General features: G+C 41.7%; 1 protein-coding gene across 1 annotated transcript; it reads left to right on the forward strand.

Moving 5' to 3' along the window:
* Window positions 1-21: 21 nt before the first annotated feature.
* tmem18 (transmembrane protein 18) lies at window positions 22-3,490 on the forward strand. Its single transcript, XM_076756248.1, has 5 exons — window positions 22-222; window positions 438-555; window positions 851-905; window positions 1,123-1,216; window positions 1,318-3,490. The coding sequence occupies exons 1-5, from the start codon at window positions 130-132 to the stop codon at window positions 1,414-1,416; spliced, it is 459 nt and encodes a 152-aa protein (XP_076612363.1). The 5' UTR covers window positions 22-129; the 3' UTR covers window positions 1,417-3,490.
* Window positions 3,491-15,315: the final 11,825 nt, after the last annotated feature.

Raw genomic sequence — 15,315 nt, forward strand, 5'->3', positions numbered from 1 at the left:
AGGCGTCTGTGTGACGTCATTCTACAGCGACAGAAGTTTCCCCTCCGTCGCATTGATTCTCTTCCTGAACAGTCTCTTCGTAGTCTTGACTTGTTTACATTGGACACCATCGACGAAATTTTTGTGAAGATGACGGACCAGAAACCTGAAAATATCAGCTCTATCCCCATTGACGGGTTCAGCAATTTAAGAATTACATCGATATGGACGTTTCTCATGTCTGTAAGTTACATTTTATTTCCTGACTCGAGGGGCTAGCTAGCTGTGAGAGAGTGTGTGAGATAGCTATCACTACTGATAGAGCACTTATTTTCTAATTAACATAATAGCCACCAATTTCGGGCACTTAAATTCCGTTGCAGGTAACATCTTAAGGAACAGCTGCTCAAAGTGTGCTTTTTAAATATTTAAATGATCATTTTATGTACTATTCATAGGTGCAGTGGTCGGAGCCTTGGCTCATCGGACTGTTGGGGTTTCATGTTGTGTGTTTGGGCCTGACTGTGGTCAGCTGCAGGTATTACAGAGCTCAGATATGTCACTTCCTGCTCATGGGTAAGTGAATAAGAAAGATAACTACAAAAATTAGCCTCCACGAAACTGTTGTTTGACAGCCAGTATAATTACACCTTTACATACATGTCAGATTTGGTGTATGATGCTAGACTGACTTATGTTAAAACACTTGCTGTTAGTAGGTGGTAATGTTAATTCAACTTCTATTTTTCACTTGTTAAAGTTTCCTGTGATACACCTGCATTTTAACATCCTGATCACATGCACATCAAGAGTAATTTAAAATTGATTGATTGAGAGTTTCTGACATGATCGGCATTACCTCTGTCCACAGTTGGCCTGGTTTATAGTGCCGAATATTTGAACGAGCTTGCAGCCATGAACTGGAGGTAAGACCGTTGTTCAGCTGTGTTTTACGTCAGTTCATGTGAAATAATGTGTTGTTCAAAAACAGGACTCGTACAGTACCTCAGTATTAATCTACAATGTAGAAAATAATGAAAATAAAGAAAAAACATTGAATGAGAAGGTGTGTCCAGACTTTTGTCCAGTACTGTACATTAATTAGGAAAATCTCGTTAAGTTTTTTTTTTTTTTTTTCCTCAGGTCTTTTTCTAATTTCCAGTACTTTGACTCCAAGGGCATGTTCATATCTTTGGTCTACTCTATTCCTCTTCTGCTGAATACAGTCATCATTGTGGTAAGATTCTTTGTTCATCCTCATCCTTGTCACATCGAGTAAAACGTTAAAAGCTCTACTCAGCACCTGCTCGTGTCAATGTGTGTTTTGTACATTGGCAGATGGTGTGGGTGTACAGGACCTTTTCCACCATGACTGAACTGAAGACACTTCAGCTCAAGCGAAAGGCTCGCAGAGAGAAGAGAGAGAAGAATGACTGATCCCTTCAGTTATGTCCAAAAATGGAGGAATTAGGAACCGGTGTGTCTGCTGTGCTAATCCTGAGTTTTTGGAGAGGGACGGCAGATTCCTTCTTGTGACTGTAATAGGATTTCTCGTCGGTGTCGGGTCAGGGCCGGGCATCTGTTTCTGGTTACAGCTGTTGAAAGATGCTCCTGAATGTGTTGTAAACTAAGAGATTCATGAGGACCAAAGGACATTTACACTTTTTTTTTTGTTTGTTTGTTTTAAAGCCTGATTTCAAGGCTGGGGAATGTTGCAGTGTGTCAGTCAGATTTAAGACTGCCGAAGGGCAGAATATGGACCGTGGACAGAGGAAGAAAGAAGTTTGTTTCCAAGAACATTTGTACAATAAAGTGTCATTGTGTCATCATTCTTATTCATTAGAGGACGACTATAGGAATAAATCCATGCAGGAGAGCGTAATGACAGAAATTATGATGATGTTGAGTAATTTCAAATTTTCCACCTCACAAGAAAGTTTCATGTTACTGTGCTAAGCTCTTTGTGCAAGTTTGAACTCTTTACATCTCCCTGTAGACCTTTTCTACAGTGTGACGGTGAGTCAGCCTGCACAAGACCAAATGGAAGTCTGCTGTCATTGTTTTTTTATTATTCACACCTGTGATATGAAGGCACAGGTTGACAAAGCAGTCACAGCCCAGCACTGCTCCTTCCTCTTGGGATTTCACACCCAGATTTAATTCCCCCAAAACTAGATACTCTGGCAGGGACATTGTAGCTTCTGTCATGGTTTCGAGCCCACTGTCAGAAGCATATTCCTCTAAAAACAGCGCATTTTACCGTAGGTGTCATTATAGTAGCAACACCGTCACAGAGGAGGCAGAAGAAACACTAGTGTTCAGGCTTAATGTTGTATGGCCGCTCAGCTTATTGTGTCATTGTCTTAAAATGTAGAGGTTAATACTGGAAAAAGTTCAATAATGGCCTTTGTTCGTGGTTGCACTGAGGATGCACCACTAGAGGGCAGCATGGATTAAATAACATGAGACACTTCCTGCTGTCCGTCAGATCAGTTCTTTTTCTCAACTCACCATTTTTCTTTTTAACTTTTTTTCCTCTGTGGAGACCTGATGTCTTCTCTTCAACCTTACTGTTGGTTTTACTTTATTCACATCTCTCAATTTGTTTTTCCAGATGCGTTTGATATATGTTGGTATGCTTTGCCCACATCCATCTGTCAGGATCCTTCAGTGTACACATCGGTGACTGGATTGCAGTCGTTATCTGATGTTATCTAAGAGGGGAGGAGGAGAAAAACGATGGTGATGAAGTGTCTTCCAAAGAGATGAAGCATTAAAGTTTGGACTCTGACCTCGCTGTGGTGAACACAAGCAGGTGTTTCACACACGCACTTGAATCATGTCCAAACACAGACAAGTTTGAGAAGTTTATATATTCAAAGATTGGAGTGGACACTTTTGTTATCCTTCTCATCTGATTGCTGTTAAAATTGGAGTCACTCACCTGTTCATATACAATACCTGTCAAACATTTGGACACACCTTCTCATTCAGTGTTTTTTGTCTTCTTTTTGATTATTTTATACAGTAAAGATGAATACAGCTAGCATGTGGATGTGTGTAGTCAGCAAAAAAGATGATCTGGGTTCAGGTCGGTTGATCGTGGGGACCAGGTCATCTGATGCAGCACTCCATCGCTCTCCTTCTTGCTCAGATTGCCTCTGCATAGCCTGGAGGTGTGTTTTGGGTCGTTGTCCTGCTGAAAAACAAATAATGGCCCCGCAAAGCACAAACCAGATGGTGCATGTCATTGCAGATTGTTGTGTTACCAGCAAAACATCCCCACACCATCATACCTCCTCCTCATGGTCGTTCATGTTCAGAACCACACATGCAGATACCATCCGTTCCTTCTCTGCGTCTCACAAAGACACAGCAGCTAGAACCACAAATGTCAAATTAGGACTCATCAGACCAGATTTCCACTGGTCTAATGTGCATTCCTTGTGTTTCCTGGTCCAAGCAAATTCTCTTCTACTTGTTGATCTGCCTCACTGGTGCTTTCTTTGAAGCAATTTGACCATGATCTTGACTCACTGTGGTCATTAGAGATCTTATGGCACTTATTGCAAAAGTTAGGGTGTCCCCGACCTGGATCTCTGCACCTGGCCACCTAATCTTCATCCCGTGGTTCAATTATTTAGAAAATTTCGAGAGAAAATGGCGCAACGCAACATTAGCAGTATTCTGCCAGGCCTGGAACGGATCACTGCCTTCCAGCAAGCTAAAAGTTATTATTACTCTGATCTGCACTAAAACAAACAAACCCACACACCAGTTTCCAGATGCACAGGTGAGGTTTTTAACAACTATTTCACTGATGAATGATATTACTGACAAGGCAGTAACTCCCTGAGTATTGCCTCTCTCATATTGATCACCAGACCACCAGGCATCTCTCTCAGCTCCAGTTTGTTCGAACACGCTCTCCCAAATTTCCACCAGCTACAAACCAACCACATGTGTTTTGGATCCCATTCCTGGAAACCTCATAAAAGACCTGTTCAATAGGAAAAGCTCTTCTAGACATCATCGATAAATCCCTCCGCTCTGGTATCAATCACGCTGCTTTTAAAACAGCGGTGGTTACACCCTTATGAAACAGGCTAAGCCTTTACTCGTGAAATGTTAATAATTAGAGACTAATCTCAAATCTCCCCTTCATTTCACGACTATTAGAAAAGGTGTTTGCCAAGTCGTTGTTCATCTCTCCAGTAATGATCTTTGTGATGAGTTTCAGTCCTGTTTTAGACCCAGACATTGTACTAGTTTTGATAGAGTGTAGTGAGCCAAGCTACCAGTCACTCTACATTCAATGAAGCTTCAATACACTGAAGCTATGACCTGAGAAATGTAGCACGCTAAGCTACGGCAACATGGCAAAAGTAGTTTACTACATCGAAGCAATGAACCATCTTCAAGTCAGTGCTATTAGTGATCAATAAAACCACCGGTCAAACAGACGGCTGGGGAAAAAATGTTCAGGTCAATTAGTAGTTGAACAATAAGCCGTTCCCTCTGCTCCAAAACCAATATGGCAGCGAAAACAAACAAAATAAACATGTGCACCATACAAAAATCAGGGGTCAAGAGTGTGTGTATGCTCATCTGTGCCTGTGTATGTGTATGTCTGCGTGTGTGTGCTTGCAGGGTGTGCTCACTTTAGACAAGGGCACATTTGCAGGACAAACTGTAAACTCAAGAGGGAATAAGTCAACTTAAACCAGTGTGGAAAAAGAATAAAGAACCAAAGAATCCCCTTTGACTGTGGGCCATGACTTCATGAGAACCTTCCTGGTCTCCAGAGGTAATAGAGCACAAGACGTCGCACACAGCTCTGTCTCAGTTGTCTGCATTTGGGTCCTAATTCTTCTGTTCCTGCTACCCTGCTACTGACAGCCATGACAGCTACACTGAAACGTGGCAGTAAAGCAGAGGTCAGTCACCCAAAGTTTAAAGAAAATGTAGCTTTAAGACAGGTCCTGCTTTCCATAAGATCTCTTCTTTTTGCTCAACTCACACACATTGTGACATTGTTTTTACAATATATCTCTGGCAGGATGTCTTATCTTGGCTTTCTTGATTTTACTTTAGTTATCATTCCTTGTTTGTTTTCCCAGATGCATCTCATATATGTTGATATGCCTTGTCTGCATTCATCTGTCAGGATCCATAGGCGCAGACATGAGTGACTGGATTGCAGCCGTTATCTATGAGGTCAGGGAGGAGAAGAAAAATTATAGTGGTGAAGAGTCCTTCAAACAGACGAAGCATCAAAGGTTGCACTCTGACCTTTCTATGGTGATTACAAGCAGGTGTCTCTGCTCTGCACACACACAGACACACACACACACACGCGTTATGACGAGAGAAAGGCTAAAAGTGCAGAGACGAGCTTGAGAAGTTCATTTTACTCTGTTAAACAAAAGATCAGTGTGGACACTAGCATCGTCTTTCTCATCTGATCGGAGTTAAAGTTGCAGCCAAATTCACCAGTTCATAGATCACAGTTATGGCAGCTGCTGTCCGGTTTGTCATGCAGTGCAGTGCGTTGCACAACACCCAGTCAGCTGCGCTCCTGTGGGTTAAAACACTTTGGATAAAAGAAAAAACACCTGTTAGAAAGATGAGCTGAGGTGATGACTGTGGCGTCAAGGCCGAAAGGTGGGGAACAGGATGAAAAATCACAAAAGACTACATGCATCTTTGAACTTGTTGAACCTCGAGGCGGATAAGCTGCGAGATTCATCGATAGAGAACAAGTAGGTGGGCACTTAATGACCAAGTTGGCCAGCTGATGTGTGGACAAACATACAACGATTTCTGTTGTGAAAGGTTGATGAAAGGGGGACAGCTTCACACGATCATCCATCCTCTCCCGACCCTTGTTAATTATTCCCAGAACCTTGTTTAAGACTGACTCGACATATCAGGAAATCCTAACCCATTAACTTGCCAATTTGAAATCAATTTCTGTGACAGCAGGACTGTCATAGCAGCACTCGAAGAAAGCATTTGGAGATTCTTGCCCAGAAACTGACATGCTTAACAAGGATGAATCATGTCAGGACGTTATGACACATGAGCTGAGGTTTGCACAGGGTTTGTTCAGCCAAGATTACATATGAGGGAGTGAAGCATGCAGGGATATAGATGTAATGTATATTAGGAGTGTCTGATCTGTACAACATATGACAATTATCAATGCGTTTTCATAATATCTCAAAAACATGGCACAAGTTCAACCCTGAACAGCCAGTTTCTGCTTTTATTTCCCCTTATTACCTTTGATGTCATATTACTCTTATCAAACAATGTTTTTAATGCATGCAACACTGCATCAAATGTCAAGTGCATTGCTTTATTCAGACTTATTTGGTGGTCAACTAAATCAAATTTTGTAGGTTTCAACAGTGTTTGACTGCACGGCTTGAGTGTGTTGCCTAATAACTGACCCACTGCTTGTCATGGTCATTAAGGGGAACTGCACCAATTTAACACCTCACAGTCTGTTTCCACATCTTGAGAAGTACTCCATGTGGGAAAACCTGTTTAAAGCCTTTCCTGGCTCCAGAAGGAGTTTTATGAAGTCTGACAGATTGCGCCAAGTGATCACAGGTTTTAACAAGGAACAAGAACAATATCTCCCGTTCTGCCGCATCAGTTCTGGTCATGGTTATACAACTGCCCAACATGAGTCCGATAATGTTGCACTAAGTCGATACAGGACTCTGTCACATGTAAGTCAGGTAATGTCAGCAGTGTAAGATTGCGTGTTGTAACAGATGTTGGTGAGATGTGCAGCCCAGATCTAATGTATATACAAATCATTTTTTAATTCAACAGGCATCACTCAATACATAGAGTATACAGTAAACTACTGTATGTAGATTTATATGGAATTCTCAGGAGTTTTTCAACTATATTGCAGGCCAACACCTGCAAGCCACCCTCACAACTCACTCCTCTGACTGCTCATGGATGTTATCTATTGTGCTGCATGCCAGCACAACTGCCAGCTAATCCTGAAATGCATTATTCACTGCATATGAAAGAATGTGAATAAGTACATGTTGTATAGACCAGATATTGCCATGGATGCCTCGAGTTTATACCTCGAGCACAAAAGGAAATGAGCTTAAGTCATGACAGTGTTTTTGCCATCTGTCACAATGTTCCCCTCCACCATTTCTATACAGTTTATGTTGGCTCTTGCTGTGGTTCTCAACATCTGTGGTTGTATAATCTACCGGTAAAGACTTTTGGCAAGACTTTGTGTTTATTGCAATGTTATGCTAATTACGAGCAGTTTTAACCATTTTTCTTGGACTGGTTGTGAATATACATTCCTGCATGACAGCAGAGCTTGAATATAGAATCACTCAAAGCATTTTTCTTAATGTGGGGTCGCTCATAGTGATGAAGATTTATTACCCGAATCTGCATCTCCCCTCGGCTTTACAGAGCTTGAAAGTTAGTTCAGCTCATTGTTTAGATGTCTGACAACAAATTTACTGGTGGACCGTTTAGCAGAGACGGATATTCTTCCTCACGAGCTGGTAGAGACCAACACCAGAGCAAGAAGACAGTGAATAATGGGCTTATGTTTGTCAGGAGTCCAGAGACGTCACTCCAAATGAATGCCAATGTTGCTCTGTAACTGCTGGATATTATCACATTATTCACCATATCAACTTAAAAGGTGATGATATGTCAGTGTTGAGTTGTTTCTGCTCCCCCCAAGTGGCCAAAAAAAAAAAAAAAAAGTCAGTTATTGCAGTGCACTGCTGGTTATTAAAGGTAGGGAGAGGGATCCTGGAGAAACGTTGTTGTTATTTGCTGAATGTCCTCATGGTCCGCCAGCTGTCCGTTCTGTGTGCACGCTGAAAAAAACGTGCACAGCCCTGGCTTTGTACATGGGAAACAAGCAAAGTGGCTCTGACTGAGCCTCGTAACACTACTATGGCCAGTCAACAACAGGTGGCGTTCACGCCCGTGCAGAGGGATTGTAAATATGATCTGCTAACATGTAATCACATTGCACTCTTTCTCCAGAATGACTCACCTCACCTTTAATGCCAAAATGACTTGTACCAATTTCATTGTGCTATATCACTTTAAGGATATTGTGGGGAGGGTGTTGTCATGTCCAAAAGAAAACAGTAATAATACAGGAGAGGGCCTTATAAAAACACAACACACTGCACTTCACTAAACACCTAAAATATCCTTGTAGAAGCTTACGGCTGTTTTAAGTGTTTATCAAGTGTTTTTATACCAGTTGTAAATGCTAAATAGGGCAAAGCGAGTTAAAATAAAATGTTTCCCTGAAGCTTTGAGCACTGAAAGCAGCAGACTTTCACCTGGTGGTGGTGTCCTGTAGCAGCGTGTCCCTGCTGGTTGCGTCACACTGTGACTGGGCATGCTCTGTAATGCAATAAAGAGAAACGAGAAGGAGAGAGGAAAAAGTGGAGTAACTGATCCGGAGTGACAGATGACTCACTCAGTGTGTGCTTCTGAATGAGTCACTGTGATATACATGATTACATTGATATATGTTGTTAGACATACTCTGCATACGGGCCATGTCTCAAGTCTGGTACTGTCTGATGAGGATTAGAATAAAGTCACTGGTCATCACAGTGGGATATACAGTACTTTTATTTATGACATATATATATATAAAAATCAATTAATATGACGTATACTAGAAATTATATATTAATTTAACGTTTCTAAATGTATTTCAAGTCCAGTATGTCTCCATGCAGGATACAGACTGAAAGCCACAGAGGGCTTGAACTCGGTGACTCACACCCAGTGAGTCATCGATCAACCTGTATCAATTACTACAGGACCTGGTCCAGATAGATGATGACCACCTTCTTTCATCATCATCTGCTTTCAGAAGAGCTATTGAAAACATCAGACCGGAATGGTTTGATTCCAGCATGACAATAAGGATTACAAATTTACGCTGATTTACGTCTTTAAAACCCTTCTGTGAGTCAGATTTTGGTCTCAAATTAATATCATAACAAACCCTTCTATAGTATCAGCAAATTAGAAAAGTTTGCTTTATTCTTAACAATTGTGATCTATCCAATCTATCCGATGAGTCCATACATGATGTAAAATAAAATTACAATAAGAAAACAGTATAAAAACTGTAAAATAACACAGACAGGCATGTGAAAGGGGGTAATTAGCACAGGAGGAAACAAAGCATTTCATGAGCCTCACTTAAAAGCTGCAGTTTCTTTCAAACAATGAAGTTTGATTTTATGAACTCCATTAAAAGAATTATGGCCTGGCTTGAGGGTGTACCCTGGCATGTCATGGGTCTTCTGTCTTCAAAATCAAATAGTAGATTCAAGAGATGTTGTGCTGTCACTTCATGCAATAAATACTCCTCAAACCAGATGGTTTTGGAAGAGCACACGTTTCCTGCAGTTCAGGAGCCCAGATGGAGAAAAGTGAAAAACTCATGATATTTGCAAGCTGAACGTTCCCGGCGAGACCGTTACCTGATCGTGCTCTTCAGGGTTCCTCCTCGACTTACTCACCATCCGCTGCACCTACTGGCACTCCCACCGCCACTGTTCCTCTCTGTTACAGATATCCAGTGGCAATGTGGGAAGCCTCAGATCATATCGGGAACTCTATGCCAACTCTTCCTCTAGGGTCCTTGACGAAATTCTTACATCACCAAGAGAGGCAACTTTTCCTTGATGCAGGGAACTACGGATGAGATCAGCAGTCTCACCAATCCTGCGGGCCTGTTAACGACTCATGAACAGAGCTGGATGAATAGCATTTGAAAACAGTGCTGTTTGTCTCAGCCAGATGTGTGCACTTTGTTTTAGTTATGCAATGTTCACAGAATCTTTTAACACTCCCAAGAAAACATGTGAATGTTAATTTGACAGCTTGCAGAGTAACCCTTTACATTACTGTCTGTGATTTCATAATAATTGGAAAGAGATTTACTGGAAAGACCAATGAACGTTGGTACCAAATAATGGGTGAGTAGGAAAAGTAAAGCAATTCATCATTCATTTGTTATTGGAAACTTTATGCTGAATTGTTTGCTTGCGTGTGGACACATTTTCCATTTTTGCATGGTCTGCTGACCTTCTGTGTACTGACTAAAGACTCTCTGAGTTAAGATAGCAATTCATTGGAATTAATTATTTGGACTTATACCAGTTCAACACAGTCTCTATTTTCCCTGTAATTGGTACCAGATTACATATTTTATACCAATCACATTTTGGATACTTCCTGGAAGTTATTAGGAAGTTTCCCTGTAGTATGATGCATAACAATAAAGTAAACCCACAGTTTCTGTACTCTAATGCATCATCATGTCGTGTCCTTACACTAAATTCATCAACCAGAGTTCCCCCGTCTTTGATTTGAGGACATGATTTAATGTTCTATGAGGAAAAATGCTTTGGCCCCACAGATGGACCCAGAATTCCAGCCATCCCTCGCCAAAAACAGACCACAACAAAGAGAAGTGCTGAAGAGCCAAAGACGAACCAGAGGAGTTGAGGTGATGGAGATGGAGAGACAACGGGAATTTGAAGAGCGGGGACATTTTCCCAAAGAATGAAATGCTGAAATTCAGAGTAACACACACGAAACATGTGCTTTTTGACAGCAGATGCCATTGTTTAATCTGAAGAATTTAAGATGTCAGTGTAGATATGAAGTTCATCGAGCAGGAACACGGCATTCAGCAGCAGTTTATCAAACAGGCAGCTCGCTGTTTAGATGAATGTCTTTCCTAAGAGATCCAGCCAAATGTGTTTGACTCCCAACATACTTTAATAAATCCATGGGTGGATGCATACAAATACTCTTAGATAAACACACAAAAATATCTGAGGTCATCAGCTGTTCGCTATTGAAGACAGTCAACTTTACATGCAGTCCTGCCCAGTCCTAAAGGAGAAACTGAATCGCTGGATGTGTAAAAATGGAGTCATGGATGGAAGATCTGCTGAATGAAATAAGCTTATTAATGTCCATTCTCACACATATCCGTCTGTCTGGACAATGTGTCCCCTCTAGGGACAGTGTCTCCATTGTCACTTATGCCAATTTGGTGCGCTTATCTGAAATGCATGAATCATTGCCCATTATTGTGATGAATTTAAGAACTTTGCCTCATTTCCTCTGTGGAGCTATAGTTAGCGCTGTCAGAGAGGAAGAGATGACAGATCGAATCCATCGCTTTACAAACTCCTGAGTTCACCTTTCCTCCTTAACATCTTGCTGACAGATAAGTGCTTTGAAGTCGTACAAATGTCTGACTAAAGAGACAGATTCTTGATGGGCGGTGCTGTACGTTAGTGAATATACATTCGTTTGATTTAATGTCTAGCCTACTCAGTGTTCATGCTATGACTCATAGGTCCTCATGGAGGGAGGGGAGGTGGTGCTAGAGGTTGGCGGTGACGTCCCAGAATATTGCGACATAGACTTTAATGCAGAAATTCACTGTGAGGCCCGGCGGAAGGGTTCAGTAGCCCTGTGGGTGGCGAGTTATGCAGGAAAACCTGAGGTTGTGTGTTCTCTTGGCTGTACAAAGACCTGCACACTGTGGCCCCATCCTTTCTTAACATGCATGTTACTTCACGGTGCTGACAGATGCTTACGGACAGGGTTGTTATATTATTGATAATGTACACGCTGATCTGTTTCCTTGGCAAGCTCTGTAAAGTAAGAACATTTGATACAAACAGCAACCCACACAAGCAAAATGGAATTCAGTACATCATATTGAAATAACAATACTGAAGCCAAACATTGAATGCATTAACTGTACATGTGCACTAGCATCGTGGTCCTGGGTCTCATCCTCCTTGTGATCATATTTGGGACATGATATTTACATAAAACACGAGAGACCTCTATATTCATATCCCTGTGTGCATGATAATAACAGTATCAGGTTTCCTGAACACACCATCTGCCTGCAGATGTATTCCTCTGTACCAACAGAGAACAGGATAGGGTGTATACTTTGGTTTCTTCAGCCAACATATCCAGGACAAACTAGTCAGAAAGTCTGTGTGGGCCAGTCGGAAACAACAACCCTTAATTTGCACACATTCAAATGCTTAAAAGACTAAAGGTGATGATGAATTTCACGACAAACAACATGCAAAACATGGCGCAACATATCTGCATTTTTACTGACAACACGAAGGCTCGACTGAGAGTGATGAGTCGTCATAAACTGTAAACCTGAGTGCATATTCCAGAGGTCTGTGCTAACAAAGTTACGTTTTCTTCAGTTATCATCACATGATATGAAACATGATCTACTGGGTCACTTCAACTCAAACTCACCGGAAGCTGCAAACCACCCAACTTGGTTTTCAGTCATCTGACGACCTTTGAGTGAGGTCACGTTCATGCATCATCCACCATCAAACCTGTAAAGCCTGATCATGTTTCACTTCATCTATGTGAGACCAGGCAGTGTTTGATTGGGAAGATTTGGTCTCCAAATTTCAATGGTCGTTCTCTCTGTTTCTCAATTTTTCAAGTAAAGCACCATTGAATTGCAATTATCCATAACACAAGCCAAAGAACACACAGGCTCTGACGAACATACTGAGCACTGTGAAAGATGAAAAGAAGCGCTTTGGGTGACTGACTGTTTTGTAGAAGATAACATCTGGCTGAGGAAGATGGAAGATGTAGAAAGAGAGGGTGGTGTGGAGGATGATGGTAATGGTGGAGCTGGGGGGGGTCAGAATGTGTTGGGTTTTCTACTAAAATGCAGAATTATTATAATCAAAGCCTTTGTTCTTCTCCTCCATCACTGAGAAATGTGTCTTATATCTTACTCATCTAGAACCATTGAGTCATCACCTCCATCACATGTCCAGGATCCACATGTGTCACATCAGGAGGCTCAGCAAATTCTCACATTGCTTCAGCCCTCTGAATCAGTCTGCTGTGTTCACCTCTGATGACATTTAAGACAAACTCTCTGGCCTCTGGTCATATCAAGTATAGATGTCAATCTAATAATCTGTGCTTCTTCCTTTTTACCAGGTAGCCTTTAAAATGCTGTGTGTGCGTGTGTGTTCTATAATGTGCAAACATCCACTTGTGAATGTGAAGCAGATGCAGATGGAGGGCTTGGAGTGGTCACAGCCATCATTAAAGCTGGCAGATAGGCTGCTGTGGTTCATCATCCACAGATGTGTCTGTGTTGACATTGTAACAGCTCACATTAGTGAAGCACTTGCAAACGCATGCAGCAAGTAAACTATTACATTTGTCAGCAAGATCAGCACTTCAACTCTGCGGAGATTTATTCCTTGTTTTACAACAAAAAAGACAAAACAAGACACAAATGTCACAGACAGTATAGTTTTTAACAAAACCACCTGTGCGTGACACATTGCTATTACGTCATCTAACCTGCAAACTTTCAGCCGCAGCAGTAGCCACATTTAGCACACTCACTGGAGCTCAGAATTTCACCAGCTGAAATCATCATATCAAGCTCCCTGCAGGCCTGTAAAATCAAGGACACAGTAAAAAAGGGCTAAAATCGACTATTTCACTTATAAATATCATGCAAAACTCTCCATTGGTGTCTCCATCTGGCCGTCACACCTTTTAGAGGTGAAAATAAGTAATGAGAGTGGATATTCAATCATGACAGGACCTCTCTAAAAGCACAAAAATTAAAGGGTTTAAAAAAACAGGGACCTCCTCACCTATTAATCATATGTGGTAAAATGTGTAACGGCGATAAACCTTCAGTTTTGCCACTACATGATCTGAGCGCCGCTTTTGACGCAGCTGATCACAAAGTTCTTTTAAACAGACTGAGAGCTCACACTGAACTGCTAGGAACTGGTTTTGACTGGTTTTTATCTTGCTATCTTTGTTTTAATTTATATGTGCTTCCCCTCGGTGATGTCATCAGGAGACACAGCATCTCCTTTGACAGTTACACCAATGACAAAACTTTATGTGACTGTGCCTCCTTTCAGATATTAATGTTCGTGTTAGAGTCGGGCTCTGCACCCTTTCCTGCAGTTGCATTCTCACTTTCCAAGGTCCTGTTCTCAATTGTCGTGTTTCCCATTCTACACCAGTCCACCAGATGCCCACAGACTTTTCTCCTTGCTTTCCAATTCTTATCACTCCCATCTGCAATCACTGCAATCACCTCATTCCCCTCACTTGAGCTTCCCCACCTGCACCTCAATCCCTCATCAGCCATTTTTTTCCGCTCAGAGCATTGCTCCCTTGTCAGGCCGCTGCAGTTGTCATGTTGCTTCTTGTCATTGCCTTCGAGCCTCTGTACCCTGTACCTGTAAACTGATATTTAAATGAATAAAACATTAATGAAATACTGATACTCTAAAGCTCAGACAGAGGGACAGTTCACAACACTCAGTGTCTTTGGACTTCACCCAAGCCAACAAGCAAGAAACCTCAGCGTGGTCTTTGACTTATGTGGGGTTTGACACATTTAGGCACTTTTTTTTTGGCTCATAAAATATATTTCTTAAACACAACCACTTGTCTCATTTTACATCACGCAGGCCGGACTGCTGTCTTGTTCTTTTGTCTGGTTTTCTCCCAGAAAAAGTTCTAAATCAGTTACAGCTGATTCAAGCTGATGCAAGTTTTATTTGAATAGCAAGAAATGAACCTGTTATCATTGTTATCATCACATCTCTATCACATTACATTGTTGTCTGAGTCCACATGGCTAATATAAGCAATGAAAGTGGTTTTTTAATCGTATCCAGACCACTTAAGAGCAGACAGAATGTCTCCAAAAGCACAGAAATTAAAGGGCACTGTACTACATACCGCATTGTGCCTTGATGTAATAAGAGTGGAAATGTTTGACGCACTCGTTTTACACACGTGCGGATGTAAAACAGTTTCTTACAACTCAAACCCGCTCTGTCCCTTCCATCGTGTTGTCACTTTTCTATTTACTTCTACAATTTACAACATGTGCTCTCACCATCATTGCCTGTTTGGAGAAAATAAGATCAAGGCAGGATACTAATTCTCCACATGTCTTCTGTTCTGCACCGCAGCCAGAGGGCTGCTGGGTGCCTGCTCTTCCTCTGCGTGTAAAACAGTAATGCACAGTGCTCTCTCATCCAGGTCTCTGCCAATGTTGCCTCGAATCTGCTGAATTAAAGCTGAACGCTCCCTACTGATCATCAGGGATGGCCGACAGGAACGATGTCATGATGTTGGATCTTCACATACAGATCGGAGTGACCCACTCACAGCAGCGGTGGTGCATTGGGACGGGGGTGGGGGGGGATT

The sequence above is a fragment of the Chaetodon auriga genome, chromosome 18, assembly GCF_051107435.1.
Source record: "Chaetodon auriga isolate fChaAug3 chromosome 18, fChaAug3.hap1, whole genome shotgun sequence".
NCBI lineage: Eukaryota > Metazoa > Chordata > Actinopteri > Chaetodontiformes > Chaetodontidae > Chaetodon > Chaetodon auriga.